Below are 21942 nucleotides of genomic sequence, written 5' to 3'. Positions count from 1 at the left end.
ACATTGCCTGTACTAAAAGTATGTGCTGCACTTTTTTTCCATTCGTCCAATTTTTGTCCCAATTGGGTTTTTCTGAAAAGGTTTTTAACGAGGCAACAATGGAAAGTGTACTACGAAGGAAGCATCATCAGCAAAAAATAAGACCTTAAAACGACCAGGAACGCAAACGATGGTCACTGTGGAACAGTTAGATAATCTTTGGCTCGATAGTAAAAATTCTTACTAGGAAGTAAAATTTTCTATCGGACAGGGGTTACCCGACTGTTCGTGAGTACAAGCCACCGGGGGTTGTTAGATAGTCTTTGGCTCGATAACAAAGTTCTTAATGGGAAGTGAGGCTTGTTACCGAACTAAATATTATCTAGCCATCCACTAGTGGGATCTCCAAGATCAAGGGTTCCAGTGTTCAAATTTGCATTCTTCGCATTCGAACGGAGGGGGGGAGGGGGGGATGATATGAGGATATGGCAACAATGACTGCCACATCGTTCGTAATACAAAACCTAGAAGCAAAGTTGTATCATCGGTACCAGGGACTACGCGACCAGCCCCGTAGAAACAAGTTGTACAAACTAGCCACAAGTAATGACAACTTCTTTTTATCACGACAAATGCTTATGTAGTTTTGAAAATGGAAGGAATAAAATAAAATCCTTTTATTTCTATCTTGTTTCTTGTCTAAACGATGAATTAATTTTATCATTTGAAAGTTAAACAATTATTTCAAATGCTAGTGACATAATAAACAGGAGACGTCCTCTTCAACAACACCGTAAACATAAAAGGGCCTTCTCTTATAAAACCCTCACGTTAAAGGGTTGATTTTAGAGGAATTATTGCCCGGAATTCAAATACTAAATAGAACCTTCACGTTAAAGGATTGATTTCAGAATAACTAATGCCCGGAATCTAAAGACTGCCAGGGAAAAATATACTCGAAGCCTCACATATCTCGTCACGTAAAGCTTGTGCAAACATTTAAACAAAAAAAGATACAAAAGAGCAAAACTTGCTCAAACACTTAAACGAAAACAGTTGCAAAAGAGTAAAACTTGTGCGTATACTTAAACAAAAAGGGCACAAAGAGAAAAGCTTGCACGACACTTGAACAAAAAGATACTTCTATTCACAATAAAATAAGCCAAATAGCACAAGTACAAAAGTGTAAAGAAGAAAGCAAAAACTATGCTACTACGTCTTCGGGACCCAGAAGAAGAGAAACATTTGCGCCCCCAGGAAAATGGGTAGATCCACTGCCGGTTCGATATATTGGCCTTCAACATCGTCACCTTCTATTTCTTCTTCAGTTCCCGAGAACTCGAAACCGGAACTAGAAGAATTGGTAGCATCAGGCCGGAACGGAAGATCACCTTTTTCGGTTAATTCCAGCTCATGAGCCTTAGAGATTTCGGCATCAAAATCAATGACATGCGCTTTGGCCTCTTCCAAGGTTTTTCTACTCATACTAAACATAGGTTTTTTCAACAACGAGGGAAGTCGCTCGGCGATGGAGTTCTTCTTTAAGTTGGTCGACTGATAAGTATGGATTTTGATCGCTTATTTTCTCTCTTTTACTTGCGTTTTAGCTCAAAAATGCTTAAAGGTATTCCCTAAAACTAACAAATGTACTTACTTGCATGAATATTGGGAAACGCACCAAAGAAGTCAAAATAAACTCATAAAGGAGTTAAAAGTAAATAAGAGCCAAAACTAGGCAAAGAGGCTAGCATTGCGGACCGCACAATTTTAGTGCGGCCGCAGAGTGAGATTTAGAGAGGAGGTTTTAGCCATCTCAGACAGTGCAGGATGCACCAAAAATGTGCGGCCGCAGGAGATCAAGTGCGGCCGAAATCATTATTATGCGGTCCGCAAGATTGAAGAATCAGAGAGTTGTTCCAAGATCAAAAGCAGAAGAGTGCGGACCACAACACTTTTGTGCGGCCACACCTACTTTTATGCGGACTGCAAAAGCCTGAAAGTCCAAGCCCAAAATTCCAAAGACTACAGACCGCACTAGAATTGTGCAGCCGTAGAAGCCTATTTTGCGGTCCGCATCAGAATTATGCGGCCGTACAACCTCCATAGGGGCATTTTTGTCAGATATTTTCAGCTTAGTATAAATACAACTTTTATCATTTTTAGGTTAAGTTTAGTTTGCAGAGGTGCACCTAAGCTGTTTTCTTTACTTCTTTGAGTAAATTTGTATTATATTGACTTCTTAATAGTAGATTATCTTTGTTTAATCAATGCTTATGTATTCTACCTTAATTTCTTCTTGTATTTCTTCATTTTCAATGAGCAGCTAAATCTTTAGCTAGGCTCAACCCTAGTGTGGATACTTAATGGGTATTTAATTTTAGGCCTTGTTTGTGATTGAGTTAATGATATCTAGCGTTATTTTTGCTTAAATTCTAGAATTAATGGTTGCAAACATTGATTCATTTTGACCTAATCTTTGCTTGAGAAAGAGAGACTAGATTTAGGAAAGCTTGGCTAGCAAGGAATTGGGGTGAATTCAAGAAATTGATAGCCCCAATTAAAGGGTTAAATATAGAGATAGTAAGACCCCACTTGAGCATATATCACTTAATTTATGCAAATACCCATTTGGGCTTGAGAAAGCCAAATCAGGCAAAATTACTCAAACTACCAAGAGGTATAGAGTGAGCAATTGCGTGCGTTTGCTATACCACAAACCCGATAAATCAAACTTCTCCTATAGCTTACAACCCGTTAGGAAGCCACCTAGGTGGAAGTCACGACCCTAGATTCCTTTATCATTTGAAAAACACTCAAAATCAAAAACATTGTCTTCTAGTTTAATACTTGCAATCATTAGATAAAAATAGAAATAGAAACAACCAATGAATATATGGAAGTACAATCTAAGGCACATCATACATTTACTCTAGTTATATACCTAATCCAAATTCTAACTCCCTGTGTATTCGATTCTGACTCGTGTTGGGTTTATTATTGCTTCGACCGCCTCACTACCTAGTTGTGGTGTGAGTTTGAGCGAGTTTAATTTTTGGCGCCGTTGCCGGGGAGTTAAACGGATTTAGCTATATATCTAGGTTTTTATGTGTTTTGTCTTTCTTTCCTTCCAAGTTACTAATTTGTGTTTGAATTGATTTTAGGTACAAAAAATGGCTCTCATCAACGATCCTATTGGAAATGTGCCATTGGGGGAGTACGTGGATGATGATGCAATGGATAAGGTTCCAATTGAATCCCAAGCTAATAGACAAGGCCGCCTGCCTCACGATAATGTGCCTATCCCTCCCCCACCTCTACCAAGAGCGACAGCCCACCGACAATTGCCAAACGAGGGTTATGCAAGTGCTATAGTCCCGTCCTGCATTAGGGCAGGTGATCATGGCCAACTCGACGCTACACTAAGGTAGGTAGAGCGGGTCGCAATAGCTTTTACCCGATATGAGGGTCGGGATCGAATTCCTCAGGGAGCTAGTAGTGGAGTTGGATTGTCTGTCTATCCTAGAGATGTGTTTGTACTCCTAATGTCACTTCAAACATTTTTGGGTTTTCAAATTATAACTATTTTTGTAAAACTATTGATTAACACTAAATTATGCTACGAGAATATTTCTAAGTTGTATCTAATGGGAAGACGGGCACTAGGGTCGTGACACTACCTAGGTGGCTAATTGACGGGTAGATATTACTAAGGTTCGATTGACATAATTGGGGCTTATGCTACAACCGTTGCACAATTTTACCCACTCTCATACCTCTCGGTAGAGAGAGTGATTTTGCCCAATTGACTCTATCGAGACCAAATGGGTAGGCAAATTATACCAAGCAACTAGGGTTCAAGTAGGGTAATTACTCTCTCGAGGTTTAACCCGTTAATTGGGACTATCATTTCTCATGCGTCCATCTCAATTCCTTGTTGGATCAATTTTTGGGGTCATAGGCTCTCTTTCTCAAGAAGAGTTAAACCCACAAAGCTTGAATCAGTGTTTGCAACCACCAATTCTAGATTAAAACATAAAATCAACCCAAATAGCAAACACCCATAGTCAATCTAACACTAGATGGCAACACCCATCAATTACCCATACTAGGGTTGAGCCACAACCCTAGCTAATGGGTTTAGCTACTCATGCTAGATAAAGAAATTAAAGAAATAGATGAAGAACTAAGCATATTAATTAATTGCTAAAATTAAATTACAAGAATCTATCGTAAATGTGAAGCAAAAATGCCAAAAATGGCTACAAAATACGTTCTCACGAGCGCAACTCTCCACTGATGTATCTGATAACCTAAAAAATGGTAAAATATTCTATTTATACTAGGCTGGAAAAACTGGACAAAAATATCCTTGCTGGGTCAGTACGGGCCGCATTAAATGGACCGCGGCCGCACTGGGCTTCTGCTTCTCTGAACTGGACTTCGCGGACTGCGTAGAACGTACCGCAGCCGCGGAGGGAGCTGGCGTGGTCCGCGCAACCACGACCGCGGACCGCATGACACTGGCTTTGAAAACTTTATCTCTCTGAACCTCATGACCACGGACCGCGAGATGTGTACCGCGGCCGCGCTTCTTCTAGCCTGATTCACCAACTCTTTGAACCACCTAGTGTGGCTGCATTACACTTTGCGCGGTCCGTACTAGGCCTTCTTTTCTTAAATTTCTCGGTCTTTGATACTTGATCAGGTTTCACTCTTTTTTGAGCCGATCTTTGACATTTCGTCACTTTGTCGATCAAACCTGCGATCAAGCACAACTTGTGAGCCTTTTAGGACTATTTTGTAACAATATATGATCAAAGCATAGGCAAGTAGGGGCATAAAACATGTTAAAATCCTAACTTATCAACTCCCCCAAACTTAAACCTTTGCTTGTCCTCAAGCAAACAAAATAAGACCCACCCCTTAAAAGAAAATCCAAGTAATTCCAGCTGTCCTAAAGTAACCTCAACAAGCATCAATTGTGACTAACAATTGGCCTCAATACAAATGGATCATTAACAAAATTTAAACTTTGAAAAACTATGGATCAAGTATGACACAAGAGCATCAAGAATTGACTCATTACATCAAAGAACTCTCTCAATTACTTTGGTCGCTGTGGATCCCAAACTCACACATCCTCAACTCTCCCTAAGCAAACCTCACCTTTTAGAGTATAAGCACGTAAATCAAGGTTAATGGAAAGTCACTCGTCTCTCTCTCAAGGAAAGGTCATAAGTTCGGCTCTAAGTACCATATGCTTGACCCTCATGTAAGTATCCACTAATGCGAGCGTCATCCAACTCAAGATCATATAGGGCTTTTGTGGAGTCAATGTGAAGGCTTTTGGTTCAAGGTAGGAAAAGTTGTTTCCATCTTCCCTTAAGCACTTCTTTTGATTCATTCTGGCACAATTCTCTTTGACTCTTTGAGTAATTCACTTCTTTTTAAGGAGTTAGAGAGACACATTGTCACTCTTTCTTATGCAATTCAAAGCATTTCTCGTTTTCTACTTTTTTCCACACCTTTTTCACTTTTATTTTTCTTGAATCCCATTTTATTCTTTGCACATTGGCCTTTCTTTTTGTCTTTTTCTTTTCTTTCTTTTTCATCGCCTTCCTTTCCTTTTGCTTTTGTTCCTTTTATCACTTTGTTTCCTTTCTTGTCTCTCCCCCCAAACTTAGACTTTTGCCATTACTTAAGGGATGATTTGGGTGCCAAGAGAGGGTATAATTTAGAATGGGTATAGGCTTGTAGCATTGGTTCTTGAAAGAAAAAGGGTTAAGGCTCAAAAGGGTTAGCTAAGGATTATATCATTGGTAGGCTATGGAATTGTTCGACTATTTTTTTGGATCAAGGAGAGCCTATAATCACTTCTCAAATCGAATTTCACTCAAAAATTTTCCTCAACAAACATTCAGGGCAAGTTCTAGACCATTGGCTCGAGACTTGGACTCACAATTTGATTTCTCACCAAACACACTCAAGGATTGCTAAAGACATAGAGTTGGGGGCCCACAACAACCTTAGACACGATTGAGTACACAATAGTCCTGAAAGACCACATGATGTTTGTTTGATCAAAACAAGAGTCTCAAGGTCACTACTTTCACCATCCTAAACACAACCCCTTGTCTTTGACCATGGGATCAAAGGCAAATGTGTTAGGACCAAGTGAAGCTTTGCTTGAGGTACCCTTAACTATAAACTACTAAAAATAAGAGAAAAATCAAAAACGGACTCAAACTCTTAAGAAGGTTGTCATGCCCTCCATCATCGGGAAGAGTCACCCGGTTCGCACAATACTCCACCCTTGGAAAGAACCGTGGCATTAAGAAAACCAAGGGTTTATTGAAAGCGCCAAAACCGAAACAAAAAGGCTACGAGCCTATCTACTAAGCTAAGATTGAAAAATTTGTATGAAAATAGAAAATAGAATGAATATTTACAATAGGGGATTAGAATATACAACGGGGGATGATATATATATATATATATATATATATATATATATATATATATAAAACGGGGGATGAATATATATACAAAAATGTAACTTTATATACAGACAAAAGAGAAGATAAAAAGTGCGATAAAAGTAACTAAATGTAAAGTTATATACAGACCAAATAAAAAAAATCAACAGAAACATAAACTAAGTCAACTAATATATACAATCATCAAGATAAAAAGTAGGGCGCACCCCCACAAATAAAAGCTGGCATTGTCCCCAATGCCAACTAAACAAATAAGCATCAAGAAATCAAAAGGAAAGGATATAGGAGCTCCCTAAGCCTCGTCTGTCTGCATGGGAACATGAGTGGTCCCATGGTCCTCTGTATATATGGGAACCTCAGACTGGTTCCTGGTCTCCTACTGCTCAGCTTCTGGGACTGGGGCCTGGACCTGTATGGGCTGAATATCTGGAACATCCTGTGGCTGACTGGGGGAAACCTCCGGTGGGTCCGCCAACTAGATGATCGCCTCATCTGCACTAGGGAGCTTCCTCTTCTTCTTTGGAAGCCTCTGTGTCTACTCCTGCTGTGGCTCTGCTACTGGTGCTGCTGCTGGGGCTGGATCCTCAAATAGCAAGTCTAAAGGCAGCTGGTCTGCCTTCAGTTTGTCAACATCCTCCCTCAGTGCCTTCACAGACTCCTTGGAAGCCCGTGTTTTGCGCAGCTTCTTGTGCTCCCTGGCAAGCTCCTTCAAGGCCTTGCCATGTGAATCCACTGCCTTAGCCAAGGCATCCTGAGAATCAATGATCTTTTGCTGGTTGACAAGAATCTCCTTAAGTGAATCCTTGATAGACTGGGGCACTTGCACTGGCTGTGGTGTCGACTGAGCCGCAATGGTAGAAGTCAAGGTGGGCAACTTGGATGAAGCAGTCGCCATCCAGTTGTTCAAGCTATGAAGTGTCTGGCTCAGCTGGTGGGCGGTGATAGGATATGCCCGGGAAGATGAAATCCCCGGGCAGCTAAAGTCGAGGGACCAGCAGAAGTGGAAGGTCCGGGAGGCATGTCAGCAACTGTGGAAGTAGGCTCAGTGGAGGGCTCTAGCGCAATCGGCTCTTCAGACTGGCCAGTTAGGGCAGAAGCAGGCAGCTTGTAATTTTTGTCCTTGGGGTTGTCTGACCCCTTCAAACTGTACCATGAAAACGGAGCCACAGGTTTGACCTTTACGTCAAAAGGTCTCTTCTCCACCTCCAGGTCCCGGAAATACATAGTGAGGGTGCTGGGAAAAGGGTAGTTCCGATCATGCTCAACCCCCACTGTAGAAATGATGCGGGACATCACATTGCCCACGTTGATAGGATATCCTGCCATAATAGAAGCAACAAGAACAACCCGGGTAAGTGGAATAGTCTGATCATGGGTAGTGGGCTCGAGCCGACTGCACACAAAAGTCAACCACCCTCTAGCCTCAAAGTTGAAAGTTCTCTGAAGTATTTTGGCCCTTGCTTGCAACCACTCTGGAACCGTATCTGAGATTGCTAGGTATGAAGCTAACCACGGACGAACCTCCTCGCCCATTGCCAACTTTTCATTATAAAGGGACTCATCTTCATCATTGACCCCCTGGTATTCATTTAGTTCCTTCCCGGTAAATACCACATTTTTGTTTCTCACTTTGGTCACCTTAGTGCCCTTCAAGATGTGGGCCATATTGCTATAGAACTCCTTGACCATATGCTCATTCTCCTTCACACAATTATCTTTAAAGATCTCCCAACCCACCTGAACCTGAAACTGTCTATGTACATTGGGGTGTAGGGGTAGGAGGTCTCTGTCAATGAAACTCCTCTCAAGAATCAATTTTCGTGCCGACCACCATTTCCTAAACTTGTGGAATGCCACCTGGCTGACGAATCTATCTTTCCACACAAAGAGATTCCTAGTCCGGTCAACACCCCCAACCTGAGGCACACCACCCCCAGGTAACTCCCTATCTCCCTCATTACCCCTAACACCCTCTCCTGATAGAGACGCTGTGGGAGAGGTAGAGTATTCATCCCTACTACCTGCCGCTGAGCCCTCAGACAAACCAGAAGAAATGTTGATTAAAGCTCGAGCATCGGGGGAAGATGGAGGAGTGTCTCTATGTATGACGTTCTCCAGATACGGGATGTAAAGAGGGACTGAATCTGAAGAGATCTCCCGGGAGGGCTCGTACTCACTCCCTGAGTTATCAATGGCTCTATCAGCCGCTTTGATTTCTTTCCTCATTTCTTTTATGTTTTTTCTAGCGTAGGGAGTGAGTTTTAACATCCTTTGCTTCCCTCTCCGGGAGGAACTACCTCGCCCGGGTTGTTTGGCACCTCCACCTCGTTGTTTGACCATTATCTGCAAGCATACACATCTAACATGGTTAGTATCAGCAAGGCACTGAAACAAGGGTTGAAAATGAATTACAGACAGCAGATTACAGGTTGCAAAAATAGTATAGAATAGAACACCGCGACCCGCACAAACAGGAGTGCGGCCGCACTAGGGGCACCGCAGACCGCGCAAAGGCGATTGCGGTCAGCATTGGGACAAGGCCCTGGAAAAAATCTCTCTGATTCTCCCACCGCGGTCTGCATAAAAAGTACTGCGGCCGCATTGGGGGCACCGCAAACCGCATAAAAGCAACCGCGGTCCGCACTAAGGTAAGGTCTGTAACACTACCTCTCTGAATCCAACCACCGCGGCCCGCACAAAGAAGCACTGCGGCCGCGGTGGGCCAGCACGGACCGCATAAAATGCAATGCGGCCGCGCTAGGCATAGGTTCAATTTCAGTCACTTGGGCACTGCGATCCGTGCAAAATGGTAATGCGGACCGCGTTAGGGCATCGCGAACCGCACAAAGGTGACCACGGGCCGCGAAGAGTAATTTGCACAGGCACTAAGTTAGGGTTTCATGTTTTTGCACAATTGTTCAAGTTTGTTCACCTACTTTGTCCCTACTCACTTGCCCAACCATTATGCATATTTAGCACACAAATCCAGCATTTAAAACTACCCTAAGCTAACAACTAAATAAAGAAGAAGAAACTAACGAGAAGAAAAAGAAGTTATGAGCTAATGATAATAAAATAAAACAAAATTGATCAAATAAATGTACAAGGACTGAGTGAAACATTACCAGATGAGAAAATGAAATGTAATTAGTCAATCTTAAGCAAGAATCACGGTCAAGAGAGGTTATGAACATTTCTTTTATTTCTCTGAGTGTAAAAAGTTCAAAAAAGGTAAATAGTGACCCATGAGTTCTATTTATAGAAAACAGTGGGACCGAGCCTTACCTACCAGCACGGCCGCACAAAACCAACCGCTGACCGCGCTGGGTTTGTTCAAAATGAAGCTTGATTAGGCAACCTCCGCGGTCCACACAAAATAGACCGCGGCCGCGGAGGTCCACTGCGGACCGCATTAAATGGAATTCGGCCGCGGTGGCAAACTTCAGAGAGCACCACTTTTGACCATCACCAGTGCGGACCGCACAAAAGCAATCGTGGTCGCACTGGCAATCTTCAGAGACTGTTCAACTCTTTTTTCAAACTATTTTGCACTGCATCAACTCAATCCCTGCAACATCTCACAATCAGTTAGCTCAAAAATCAAACCTAAACTACCAAGAAAACACAGAAAACAACAAAAAGGAAAAAAAACATGGGTTGCCTCCCAAACAAAGCCTGATTTAATGTTGTGGCACGACGCATGTTACCAGCACATCACTTTAGATGGAGAAGTGCCACCACGTGGCTATCATCAAATTTCCCAAGATAGTGCTTGACCCGATGTCCATTGACTCTGAATACTTCACCATTCTTGTTCCTAAGATCAAGAGCACCAAATGGGGTCACGAACACAACTTCAAACAACCCACTCCACTTTGACTTGAGTTTACCCGGAAACAGACGTAACCGGGAATTGAACAAGAGAACCATATCTCCAACCTTGAACTCCTTGCCCCGAGCATATTTGTCGTGAAGGTACTTCATTTTGTCCTTGTACAAGGACGAGCTGGAGTAGGCATGGAATCTAAACTCATCAAGCTCATTAAGTTGTTCAACCCGCAGATTTGCCGCAACATCCCATTCCAAGTTCAACTTCCTCAAAGCCCACATGGCCTTGTGCTCTAATTCCACCGGAAGATGACAAGCTTTCCCAAACACTAACCGGTATGGTGACATACCAATCGGAGTTTTGTAGGCCGTCCGATAAGCCCAAAGAGCGTCATCCAACTTTTTCGACTAATCGGTCCTATTAACATTGACAGTTTTAGACAAGATACTCTTAATTTCTCTGTTGGAGACTTCCACTTGGCCACTAGCTTGAGGATGATAAGGGGTTGAAACCTTATGATTGACACTGTACTTAGAAAGCAACGTGTCAAAAGCCTTGTTGAAAAAGTGGGACCCCCCATCACTAATGATAGCACGAGGAGTGCCAAACCTTGTGAAGATACTCTTTTTCAAAAATGCCACAACACTCCGGGCTTCATTGTTGGGAAAATCCACGACTTCAACCCATTTTGAGACATAGTCCACCGCCACGAGAATGTAAGTGTTCCCACAAGAGCTCACAAAAGGACCCATGAAATCGATGCCCCAAACATCAAAATATCCACTTCGAGAATTGTATTGAGGGGCATCTCATCCCTTTTAGAAATTCCGCTGGCTCTTTGGCACTCATCACATCTCTTCACCAAATCGCCCGCATCTTTAAACAAGGTAGGCCAGTAAAATCCGCAACTAAGCACTTTAGAAGCCATTCTCGCCCCGCCATGATGGCCACCATAGGGAGAGGAATGACAAGCCTCCAAAATACCCAATTGTTCCTCCTCCGGGACACATCGTCGAATCACACCATCCGTGCAAATCTTGAACTAGTATGGCTCATCCCAATAGAAATCCAAACTATCCCGCTTGAGCTTCTTCCTTTGGTTAGAAGAGAGCTCACACGGGATTATTCCGGTCACAAGGTAATTGGCAACATCGGCAAACCATGGCATATCCTTCATTGACACCGCAAGGAGTTGTTCGTCGGGAAATGAATCATTGATCTCAAGGCTGTCACAAGGCCTCCCCTCCTCCTCCAAACGGGACAAGTGGTCCGCCACTTGATTCTCACTACCTTTCCGGTCAACAATTTCTAGATCAAACTCTTGAAGAAGTAACACCCATCTCATCAATCTCGCCTTGGAGTCTTTCTTGGTCATCAAATACCTAAGGGCGGCGTGATCGGTGTGCACTATAACTTTGGCCCCCATAAGGTAAGGTCGAAACTTTTCCATAGCAAATACAATAGCCAACAATTCTTTCTCGGTGACTGTATAGTTTCTTTGAGCCTCATTCATGGTCTTGCCTGTGTAGTACACAAGATGAAACATCTTGTTGATTATTTGGCCCAAAATAGCCCCAACCGCAGTGCCACTAGCATCGCACATGAGCTCAAAAGGCAAGCTCCAATTTGGTGCGGTAATGATGGGGGTAGAAGTCAACTTGAGCTTAAGAAGCTCAAATGTGTGCATACAACTCTCATCAAACAAGAACTTTGCATATTTCTTTAGCAACTTGCACAACGGATGTACCTCTTTAGAAAAATCTTTTATGAACCTCCGGTAGAAACCCGCGTGCCCAAGGAAACTTCTCACCCCTTTGACAGAAGTAGGGGGAGGGAGCCTCGAAATAACCTCAATCTTGGCCTTATCAACTTCAATTCCTCGCTTCGAGATTTTGTGACCCAACACTATACCTTCTTCTACCATAAAATGACACTTTTCCCAATTGAGAACAAGGTTGGTGTCTTAACATTGGGCCAACACTCTATCCAAGTTTACCAAGCACTCCTCAAAAGAATCCCCAACCACGCTGAAATCATCCATGAAGACCTCCAAGATATCCTCCACCATGTCAGTGAAAATAGCCATCATGCAACGTTGGAAGGTCGCCAGAGCATTACACAATCCAAATGGAATTCTAGAGAAAGCAAATGTGCCATAAGGACATTTAAATGTGGTCTTCTCTTGGTCCTCTGGGGCAATTAGAATTTGATTGTACCCCGAGTAACCATCCAGAAAACAATAGAAAGCCCGGCCCGCAAGACGATCAAGTATTTGGTCAAGAAATGGCAATGGAAAATGATCTTTTCTAGTCACCTTATTCAGCTTCCGGTAATCCATACAAACTCTCCACCCGGTGACCGTTCTAGTGGGAATGAGCTTATTGTTGTCATTGGTCACCACAGTCATACCACCCTTTTTCAGCACACATTACACCGGAGAAGTCCATGAACTGTCAGAAATAGGATAAACCACCTCAGCATCTAACCACTTGATAACCTCTTTCTTCACCACCTCTTGCGTCACCTCATTTAGTCTTCTTTGATGTTCCAAGGAAGGCTTTGCATCCTCCTCCAAGATGATTTTGTGCATGCAAAATGCGGGGCTTATTCCCCGAATATCAGCTAGAGTCCATCTGATTGCCCTTATCCGCTTTTGAAGAACTGCTAAGGTGGCCTCAACCTGCATGTTAGTAAGGCAAGAAGAAAAAATAATAGGTAAAGTAGAATTTGAACCCAAGAATTCATACCTGAGGTGTGGAGGAAGTGGCTTCAACTCCAACACTGGTGGCTCCTCAATCGATGGCTTTGTTGGTGGAGTTTTGCGGTTTTCAAGATCCAAAGATAGCCTCCTAGGCTCATATGAATATGAACCCATACCATGCAATGCATTCACGTACTCTACTCTACTAGAATCATCATTGACATCCATATTAAGAAGCACGACCTCAAGGGGATCTTCAACATGGATCATGGAACTTGTGTCATCCACTATCACAGCTGTGACAATGTCTTCAAATGAACACACCTCCGTGCTATTAGGTTGTCTCATTGATTTGCAAACATGGAATACCACCTTCTCATCCCCCACTCGGAAAGTCAACTCACCCGCTTCAACATCAACCAATGCCTTCCCCGTAGCTAGGAAAGGCCTACCAAGAATAATTGTCACTTCAAAGTCCACCTCACAATCCAATATGACAAAGTCGGCCGGCAGTATAAACTTATCCACCCGGAAAAGTACATCATCGATTATGCCCAAAGGTCGCTTCATCGATCGATCCGCCATTTGAAGTCTCATTGAAGTGGGTCAAGGTTGTCCAATTCCCAAAGTCTTGAAGACCAAGTACGACATCAAATTTATGCTAGCCCCCAAGTCACAAAAGGCCTTGGCAAAATCCGCACTTTCGATAGTACAATGGATAGCAAAAGCTCCGAGTCCTCAAGCTTGGGTGCCATTGAATGCACTATGGCACTCACTTGATGAGTCATTTTAATTGTTTCACACTCCATCGACCTCTTCTTTGTTACCAAATCTTTCATGAACTTAGCGTACCCCGACATTTGCTCAAGTGCCTCCACCAAAGGCACATTGATTGTGAGGCTCTTCATCATGTCAATGAACTTTTTGAATTGATTGTCACTCTTTTGCTTTGCTAACCGTTGAGGATAAGGTGGAGGTGGCCTAGGCAATGTGCCTTGGCCTTTGGTACAATCGACTCGGGCATGTCAATCACGTGTTCCCTAGACGGGTTCACGACATCTTGAGTCTCTACCTCGGCTTCATCATCAATATCAATCCGCACATCATTGTTCACATTTTGATTAACCATATCATCAACAATCAAAGGTACATCATTATCCCGCAACTCAACATCTTCATCCATAACTTGCTTTTGCTTTAAGGCATTCTCATCACCGCCTCTCCCACTTCTTGTTGTAACTGCCATCACATGATTATTATTCCCACCCTTCGGATTCACTACCATATCACTTGGTAGCACACCCTTGGGATGAGTATTCAACGCTTGAGAGATTTGTCCTAATTGCATCTTCAAGTATCGGATAGATATATTATGAGAAGCTAATTGGGTATCAGAATCTTGGTTCTTTTTCATCATTTGCTCGAACATGCTTTCAATTCTCCCCATATCACTCCTGGAAGAACTAGGACCTTGAGAAGGAAAGGGGGGTGGATTGTTCGGTTGTTGGTACATGGGGGACTTTGAAAGCCTTGCTTCCGGTTGCCTTGGTTCCCGCTATTGTTCCACCCTCCTTGATTGTTGTTGTTGCCCCAATTATTGTTATTACTATTCCAATTCCCTTGGTTGCTTTGATTACCCCAATTGTTGTTCTGGTTGTTATTATTCCAATTGCCACCACCTTGTTGTTGATTGTTGTTATTCCAATTACCTCCGCCTTGTTGTTGATTGCCCCAATCTCCTTGAGGATGCCATTGTTGATTCGAAGAGTTGCCTCTATTCCCTTGGTAGTTATTGACATATTGGTCCTCTTCGCTTTGGTCATCATAGCACTCTTTTGAATAACCACCACCATCATTGTTGTTGTCATATTGTTCACAATTACCTTGATGATGTTGCCCTCTTTGCCTCCTTTTCAACATAGAAACACCTTCCATTGCATTGACTTGGCTCGGGTTTTGGACTTATTGCAATTGTACCTTTGCCAATTGATTCATAGTTATTGTAAGCTCGACAATAGCTTGGCCATGATCGTGCAATTCCTTGTGCAAATGGATGACCGTAGGGTCACCTTGGAGAACATTTTCTCGGCTTTGCCATGCCGAAGAGGTGTCAGCCATTTCATCAAGTACATCACATGCCTCTTGGTAAGAAAGTTTCATAAAGTTCCCTCCGGCCAATTGGTTCACAATGCATTGATTCGTGGTGTTGATGCCCCAATAAAAGGTTTGTTTAATAATAGCCTCGGTCATGTCGTTATTAGGGCACTCTTTCACCATTTTTCTATATCTTTCCCATATCTCGTGCAAAGGTTCTGTTGGATCTTGCTTAAAGGCTAGAATTTCATCCCGAAGAGCCGCCATATGACTTGGAGAAAAGAACTTGGCAATAAATTTGTCCGCCAATTCATCCCATGTTGTAATAGAATGATTGGGGAGCCTTTCTAACCAATCCAATGCTTTACCCCGAAGAGAGAACGGGGAAAGCCTCAATCTCAACGCATCCTCAGACACGTTTGTCTGCTTACTACCTCAGCATGTATCCACGAACCACTTCAAGTGCTTGTAGGCATTTTGATCGGAGGCGCCCGTGAAATACCCTCTTTGCTCGAGCAAGGTCAACATAACATTTGTGATTTGAAAGTTCCCCGCCCGAATTCGGGGAGGAACAATAGCACTGGCGTATCCTTGATTTGGTAAAACTGTGGGAGCCACTCTCGGCGGTGCCGGAGGAGGTTCTGGAATATTGTTGTTCTCATTTGCATTTACATTGGCATTTCGGCCTCTCCGTGGAACTTGAGGTAAGACCTTATCTTGTTCTAGATCCTCTACATCGTCCCCCGCTATCACATTACCGAGAGGGTCATTTGCATTAAGAGCCATTTGTACCTGATTGATCGACACAAACAAAATTAGTGAACAAGAAGGAAAGAGAAGCAAAACACAAAACTAAATAAACAGATAGGCAATACCTTAAGCTCCCCGGCAACGGCGCCAAAAAGTGATCACGGCCAACTCGACGCTACACTAAGGTAGGTAGAGCGGGTCGCAATAGCTTTTACCCGATATGAGGGTCGGGATCGAATTCCTCAGGGAGCTAGTAGTGGAGTTGGATTGTCTGTCTATCCTAGAGATGTGTTTGTACTCCTAATGTCACTTCAAACATTTTTGGGTTTTCAAATTATAACTATTTTTGTAAAACTATTGATTAACACTAAATTATGCTACGAGAATATTGCTAAGTTGTATCTAATAGGAATACGGGCACTAGGGTCGTGACACTACCTAGGTGGATAATTGACGGGTAGATATTACTAAGGTTCGATTGACATAATTGGGGCTTATGCTACAACCGTTGCACAATTTTACCCACTCTCACACCTCTCGGTAGAGAGAGTAATTTTTTCCAATTGACTCTCTCGAGACCAAATGGGTAGGCAAATTAGACCAAGCAACTAGGGTTCAAGTAGGGTAATTACTCTCTCGAGGTTTAACCCGTTAATTGGGACTATCATTTCTCATGAGTCCATTCCAATTCCTTGTTGGGTTGGGGTCATAGGCTCTCTTTCTTAAGAAGAGTTAAACCCACAAAGCTTGAATCAGTGTTTGCAACCACCAATTCTAGATTAAAACATAAAATCAACCCAAATAGCAAACACTCATAGTCAATCTAATACTAGACGGCAACACCCATCAATTACCCACACTAGGGTTGAGCCACAACCCTAGCTAATGGGTTTAGCTACTCATTCTAGATAAAGAAATTGAATAATAGATGAAGAACTAAGCATATTAATTAATTGTTAAAATTTAATTACAAGAATCTATTGTAAATGTAAAGCAAAAATGCCAAAAATGGCTACAAAATACGTTCTCACGAGCGCAGTTCTCCACTGATGTATCTGATAACCTAAAAATGGTAAAATGTTCTATTGATACTATTCTGAAAAAATTGGACAAAAATACCCCTGCTGGGTCAGTGCCGGCCACATTAAATGGACCGCGGCCGCACTGAGATCACTTCTGCTTCTCTGAACTTGGACTCCACGGACCGCGTAGAACGGACCGCGGCCGCGGAGGGAGCTGGCGCGGTTCGCGCAACCACGATCGTGGACCGCATGGCACTGGCTTTGAAAACTTCATCTCTCTGAACCTTATGACCGTAGACCGCACAAAAGAGTAGTGCGGCCGTTTAGCCTTCATCACGGACCGCGAGATGTGTACCGCGGCCGCGCTTCTTCTAGCCTGATTCACCAACTCTCTGAACCACCTAATGCGGCCGCATTCCACTTTGCGCTGTCCGCACTAGGCCTTCTTTTCTTAAATTTCTTGGTCTTTGATACTTGAGCAGGTTTCACTCTTTTTTGAGCTGTTCTTTGACATTTCGTCATTTTGCCGATCAAACCTGCGATCAAGCACAACTTGTGAGCCTTTTAGGACTATTTTGTAACAATATATGATCAAAGAATAGGCAAATAGGGGCATAAAACATGTTAAAATCCTAACTTATCAGCAGGCAACTTCCAAGTCACCAACTAGATGCTTACACTACTTGAACAACAGGGTTTCTTCACTGGGGCTCCGAATCAAAATGCCTACAAGCATCTCAAGGGGTTCGTCGATACTTGTTGGGGGAGCAAGCAAACAAATGTTTCTGAGGACGCGCTGAGGTTGAGGCTATTTCCCTTCTCTCTACGGGGAAAAGCATTGGACTGGTTAGAAAGGTTGCCCAACCATTCCATCACCACTTGGGACGAGTTGGCAGAAAAGTTCATTTCCAAATTCTTCTCTCCGGGACATATGCCAACGGTTCGGGATGAGATTTTTGCTTTTTAGCAAGAACCCAATGAGCCATTGCACGAGATTTGGGAAAGATATCATTATATAGGTAAATAGTATCCGAACAATGATATGACCGAGGCCATGATCCAACAGACCTTCTACATGGGGATCAACACAACTAATCAATATGTGGTTAACCAACTCACCGGCAATAACTTCAAGAACACACCATATATCAAAGCTTGTGAAATTCTTGATGAGATGGCGGATACCTCTTCGGCGTGGCAAAGTAGAGCCAATGTGCCACAATGTGATCCTAATGTTATTCACCTACACGAGGAGCTACATGACCATGGGCAAGCTATAGTTAAGTTGACAACTACCATGAACCAATTGGCCAAGGCTCAGCTTCAACAAGTTCAAGGGCCAAAACAAGTGCATGCAATGGAAGGTGTGAATATGACGGTAAAACAAAGACGGTAACAAGGTCAACAAATGCAAAACCGTTCGAAACAATTTATGCAAGATGATATTGATTATGATCAAGGTAATTCATTCAATGAGCAAGATGAAGAAGTTCAATATGTCAATAATTATCATGGTCAAAGAAACAATGCTCAAGGGCAAAATTAACAACAATGGAGGTCACAAGGGAACAAAGGTAATTGGAACAACCAAAACCACCAAGGCAATTGGAGTGGTGGTAATTCTAATCAAAGCAATTGGAACAATCAAGGAAATAAAAGCAATTGGGATAATCAAGGCAATTGGGGCAATAACAATCAAGGCAATTGGGGAAGTAATAATCAAGGAGGGTGGAACAACAACAACAATCGGGGGACGGGTTTTCAAAGGCCTCCGATGTTCCAACAACCAAGAAATCCACCTCCCTATCCTTCTCAAGGCCCGAGCTCTTCTTCCAATAAGATGGGTAGAATTGAAAACATGTTTAAACAGATGATGGAGAAGAACACCGACTCCGATGCTCAAATAGCCTAGCACAATACTTCTATTCAGAATTTGGAGGTTCAATTAGGTCAATTATCACAAGCTTTGAACACTCATCCTAAGAAGGCACTACCTAGTGATACGGTGGTGAACCCGAAGGGTGGGAATAATATGGGACATTCTATGGCCGTGACTATTAGAAGTGGAAAAGTTAGAGGTACAACCACCTCAAATCAAAGAAGGATTGTGGATGAAGATGTTATGGTTCAAAAGGATGAAGTCTCAAGCAACACGGTTCAAGCTAATGAAGAAGTGAGAGCTGATATAGATGAAAGTGTGGAGGAGACGCAAGAAGAGGTGAACCCATCTAGGGAACACGCGATTGACATGCCAGAACCGGTGGTGCCAAAGGCTAAGGCACCAATGCCAAGGCCTCCTCCGCCATACCCTCAAAGGCTTGCAAAGTAAAATAGTGAAAACCAATTCAAAATGTTTATCGATATGATAAAGAGTTTGTCAATTAATATGCCGTTGGTTAAGGCATTGGAACAAATGCCCGAATATGCAAAATTCATGAAGGATTTGGTAACTAAGAAAAGATCGATGAATTGTGAAACCATCAAGATGACTTTGGAAGATCCGGGCACTCTCACCATCCTTTGCACTATTGGGAGCACCGATTTTGCCAAAGCATCAAAGGCAGAGGGTGGCCTAAGAAGTATTGGGGCGAGATGATCAGGTAGGATATGGTGCGGTTTCAGATTTTTGAGGATATGGCTCTTGATAGGAATATGTGGAGGTCGAGCATTAGGGTGGTAGGATAAGGGGGTAGTCGAGAGTTCTTACCTCTTTGTACCATGTAGTCTGATAGAGTTTTGTTTAGGTTTGTTAGCGGTCTATGTTGTGTTCACATTGTTGTTTTGCATAGTTTTGTATTATTGTCCTTTCACTTAATCGTGTTATTATTTTCTTTCTGGCATCTTTTGTTGTTACAAGCTTTCTCTTGTTTCTTTTCTGATGTTATTGTCTCTCCTGTTGAGCCGAGAGTCTCCCAGAAGCAACATCTCTACCCTTTTCAGGGTAGGGTAAGGTCTGCATACACTCTACTCTCCCCAGACCCCACTAGTGGGATTTTACTGGGTATGTTGTTGTTGTTGTTGTTGTTGGGGAAAGTATCAACTTTATGCCCTACTTGGTGTTCAAAACTTTGGGAATTAGGCAACCAAGACCCACATCCATGAGGTTGCAAATGGCGGATCGGACAATGAAGAGGCCTTTGGGTATTATTGATGATGTTTTGGTTAGAGTTGATAAGTTCATCCTCCCATCGGACTTTGTTAGCCTTGATTGTGAAGTGTACTATGAGGTGACTATCATTTTAGGTAGACCTTTCCTTAAGGCTCTTGTTGATGTGGAAGCCGGTGAGCTCACTTTCCGGGTGGGTGATGAAAAGGTGGTTTCCATGCGTACAAATGAATGAGGCACCCGAATAGTAATGAAGTTCGTTCATTTGTGGATTTGGTGACCGATGTGATAGTTGATGATGCTAGTGCAACAATGAATGTTGAGGACAAATTGGAAGCCGTTTTGCTCAACCTAGATGATGATGAGAAGAGTGATGGCTATGTGGAGTGTGTAAATGCATTGCAAGGCATGGGTTTGTACACTTATGAGCCCAGAAAGTTATCTTTGGATCTTAAAAACTGGAAGATGCCTCCAACAAAGCCCTCAATCGAATAGCTTCCTACCTTGGAGCTAAAGCCATTGCTCCCGCACCTCAGGTATGAATTCCTTGGCCCTTATTCTACTCTACCAGTTATACTTTCTTCTTGCTTAACTAACATGCAGGCAGAGTCCACATTGGAGGTGCTACAAAGGTGGAAAAAGAAATCGGTTGGACTTTGGTAGATATGCAGGGTATAAGCCCCGCCTTTTGTATACAATAGATTATTTTGGAGGAGGGTGCCAAGCCCTCCATTGAACATCAAAGAAGATTGAATGAAGCAATGCAAGAGGTGGTGAAGAAGGAGATAATCAAGTGGTTAGATGCCAGGGTTGTATACCCCATTTCTGATAGCTCGTGGACCTCTCCGGTGCAATGTGTCCCAAAAAAAAGGGGCATGACTGTGGTGGAAAATGAAAAGAATGAATTGATCCCAACAAGAACCGTCACCAAGTGGAGAGTGTGCATGGACTATAGGAATCTCAACAAAGTTACTCAAAAAGATCATTTCCCGCTTTTATTTCTTGACCAAATGCTTTATAGGTTGGCTGGGCATGCTTTTTATTGCTTTTTGGATAGATACTCTAGTTATAACTAAATCCTTATTGCTCCTGAGGACCAAGAGAATACCACTTTCACTTGTCCTTATGATACTTTCTCATTTTCAAGGATGCCTTTTGGGTTGTGTAATGCACCAGAGACTTTTCAATGGTGTATGATGGCTAGTTTCACCGACATGGTGGAAGATATTCTTGAGGTTTTCATGGATGATTTTTCTGTGGTTGAAAATTCGTTTGATGATTATTTGAACAACTTGGATAGAGTGTTGGCTAGATATGAGGAGACCAATTTGGTGTTGAACTGGGAAAAATGTCATTTTATGGTCGAGAGAGGCATTGTCCTTGGCCACAAAATTTTAAAACATGGTATTGAGGTTGACCAAGCTAGGATTGAGGTGATCTCTAAACTCCCTCCTACTACATCCATGAAGGGAGTGAGGAGGTTCTTGGGTCATGCGGGTTTTTATCGCCGATTCATCAAGGACTTTTCCAAGGTGGTAAACCCTTTGTGTAAACTTTTGGAGAAGGATGCCAAGTTCCATTTCAATGAAGATTGTATGATGGCATTCGAGTTGCTTAAGTTCAAGTTGACTACTACTCCTATTATCACCGTACCGGATTGGAGCTTGCCTGTTAACCTCATGTGTGATGCTAGTGATGTTGCGGTTGGAGCGCTATTGGGGCAAAGAATCAACAAAATCTTCCATCCGGTCTACTATGCTAGCAAGATCATGAATGATCCCCAAGTCAACTACACAGTGACCAAAAATGAGCTACTTGCTATTGTGTTTGCCATGAAGAAGTTCCAGCCATATTTGATGGGTACTAAGGTTAATGGAGCGGACCGGATCGACCCGGTTTGAAACGGACCGGGTCATGGGGAAAGTTGGGCAATTATTTGGGCCTGTGGTTTGAAATTGAAGAAG

General features: G+C 42.8%; 1 protein-coding gene across 1 annotated transcript; it reads left to right on the top strand.

Moving 5' to 3' along the window:
- The first annotated feature begins 19258 nt into the window (after window positions 1-19258).
- LOC138883581 (uncharacterized) lies at window positions 19259-20213 on the top strand. Its single transcript, XM_070164276.1, has 3 exons — window positions 19259-19451; window positions 19730-19823; window positions 19952-20213. The coding sequence occupies exons 1-3, from the start codon at window positions 19259-19261 to the stop codon at window positions 20211-20213; spliced, it is 549 nt and encodes a 182-aa protein (XP_070020377.1).
- The last annotated feature ends 1729 nt before the right edge of the window (window positions 20214-21942 follow it).

The sequence above is a fragment of the Nicotiana sylvestris genome, chromosome 12 (assembly GCF_000393655.2).
Source record: "Nicotiana sylvestris chromosome 12, ASM39365v2, whole genome shotgun sequence".
In the NCBI taxonomy this organism is placed as follows: Eukaryota; Viridiplantae; Streptophyta; class Magnoliopsida; order Solanales; family Solanaceae; genus Nicotiana; species Nicotiana sylvestris.
The sequence above is the reverse complement of the archived record's forward strand: the minus strand, read 5'-3'. Positions and strand labels throughout refer to the sequence as shown.

Bases quoted from the DNA above. Each gene is read 5' to 3' on its own strand.
- LOC138883581 (XM_070164276.1), top strand. From the start codon at position 19,259: ATGCCGTTGGTTAAGGCATTGGAACAAATGCCCGAATATGCAAAATTC. The intron at 19,452-19,729 runs GTATTGGGGCGA...TGTTGTTACAAG, and splicing joins GGCAGAGGGTGGCCTAAGAA to CTTTCTCTTGTTTCTTTTCT. The intron at 19,824-19,951 runs GTCTGCATACAC...TTTGGGAATTAG, and splicing joins CCTTTTCAGGGTAGGGTAAG to GCAACCAAGACCCACATCCA.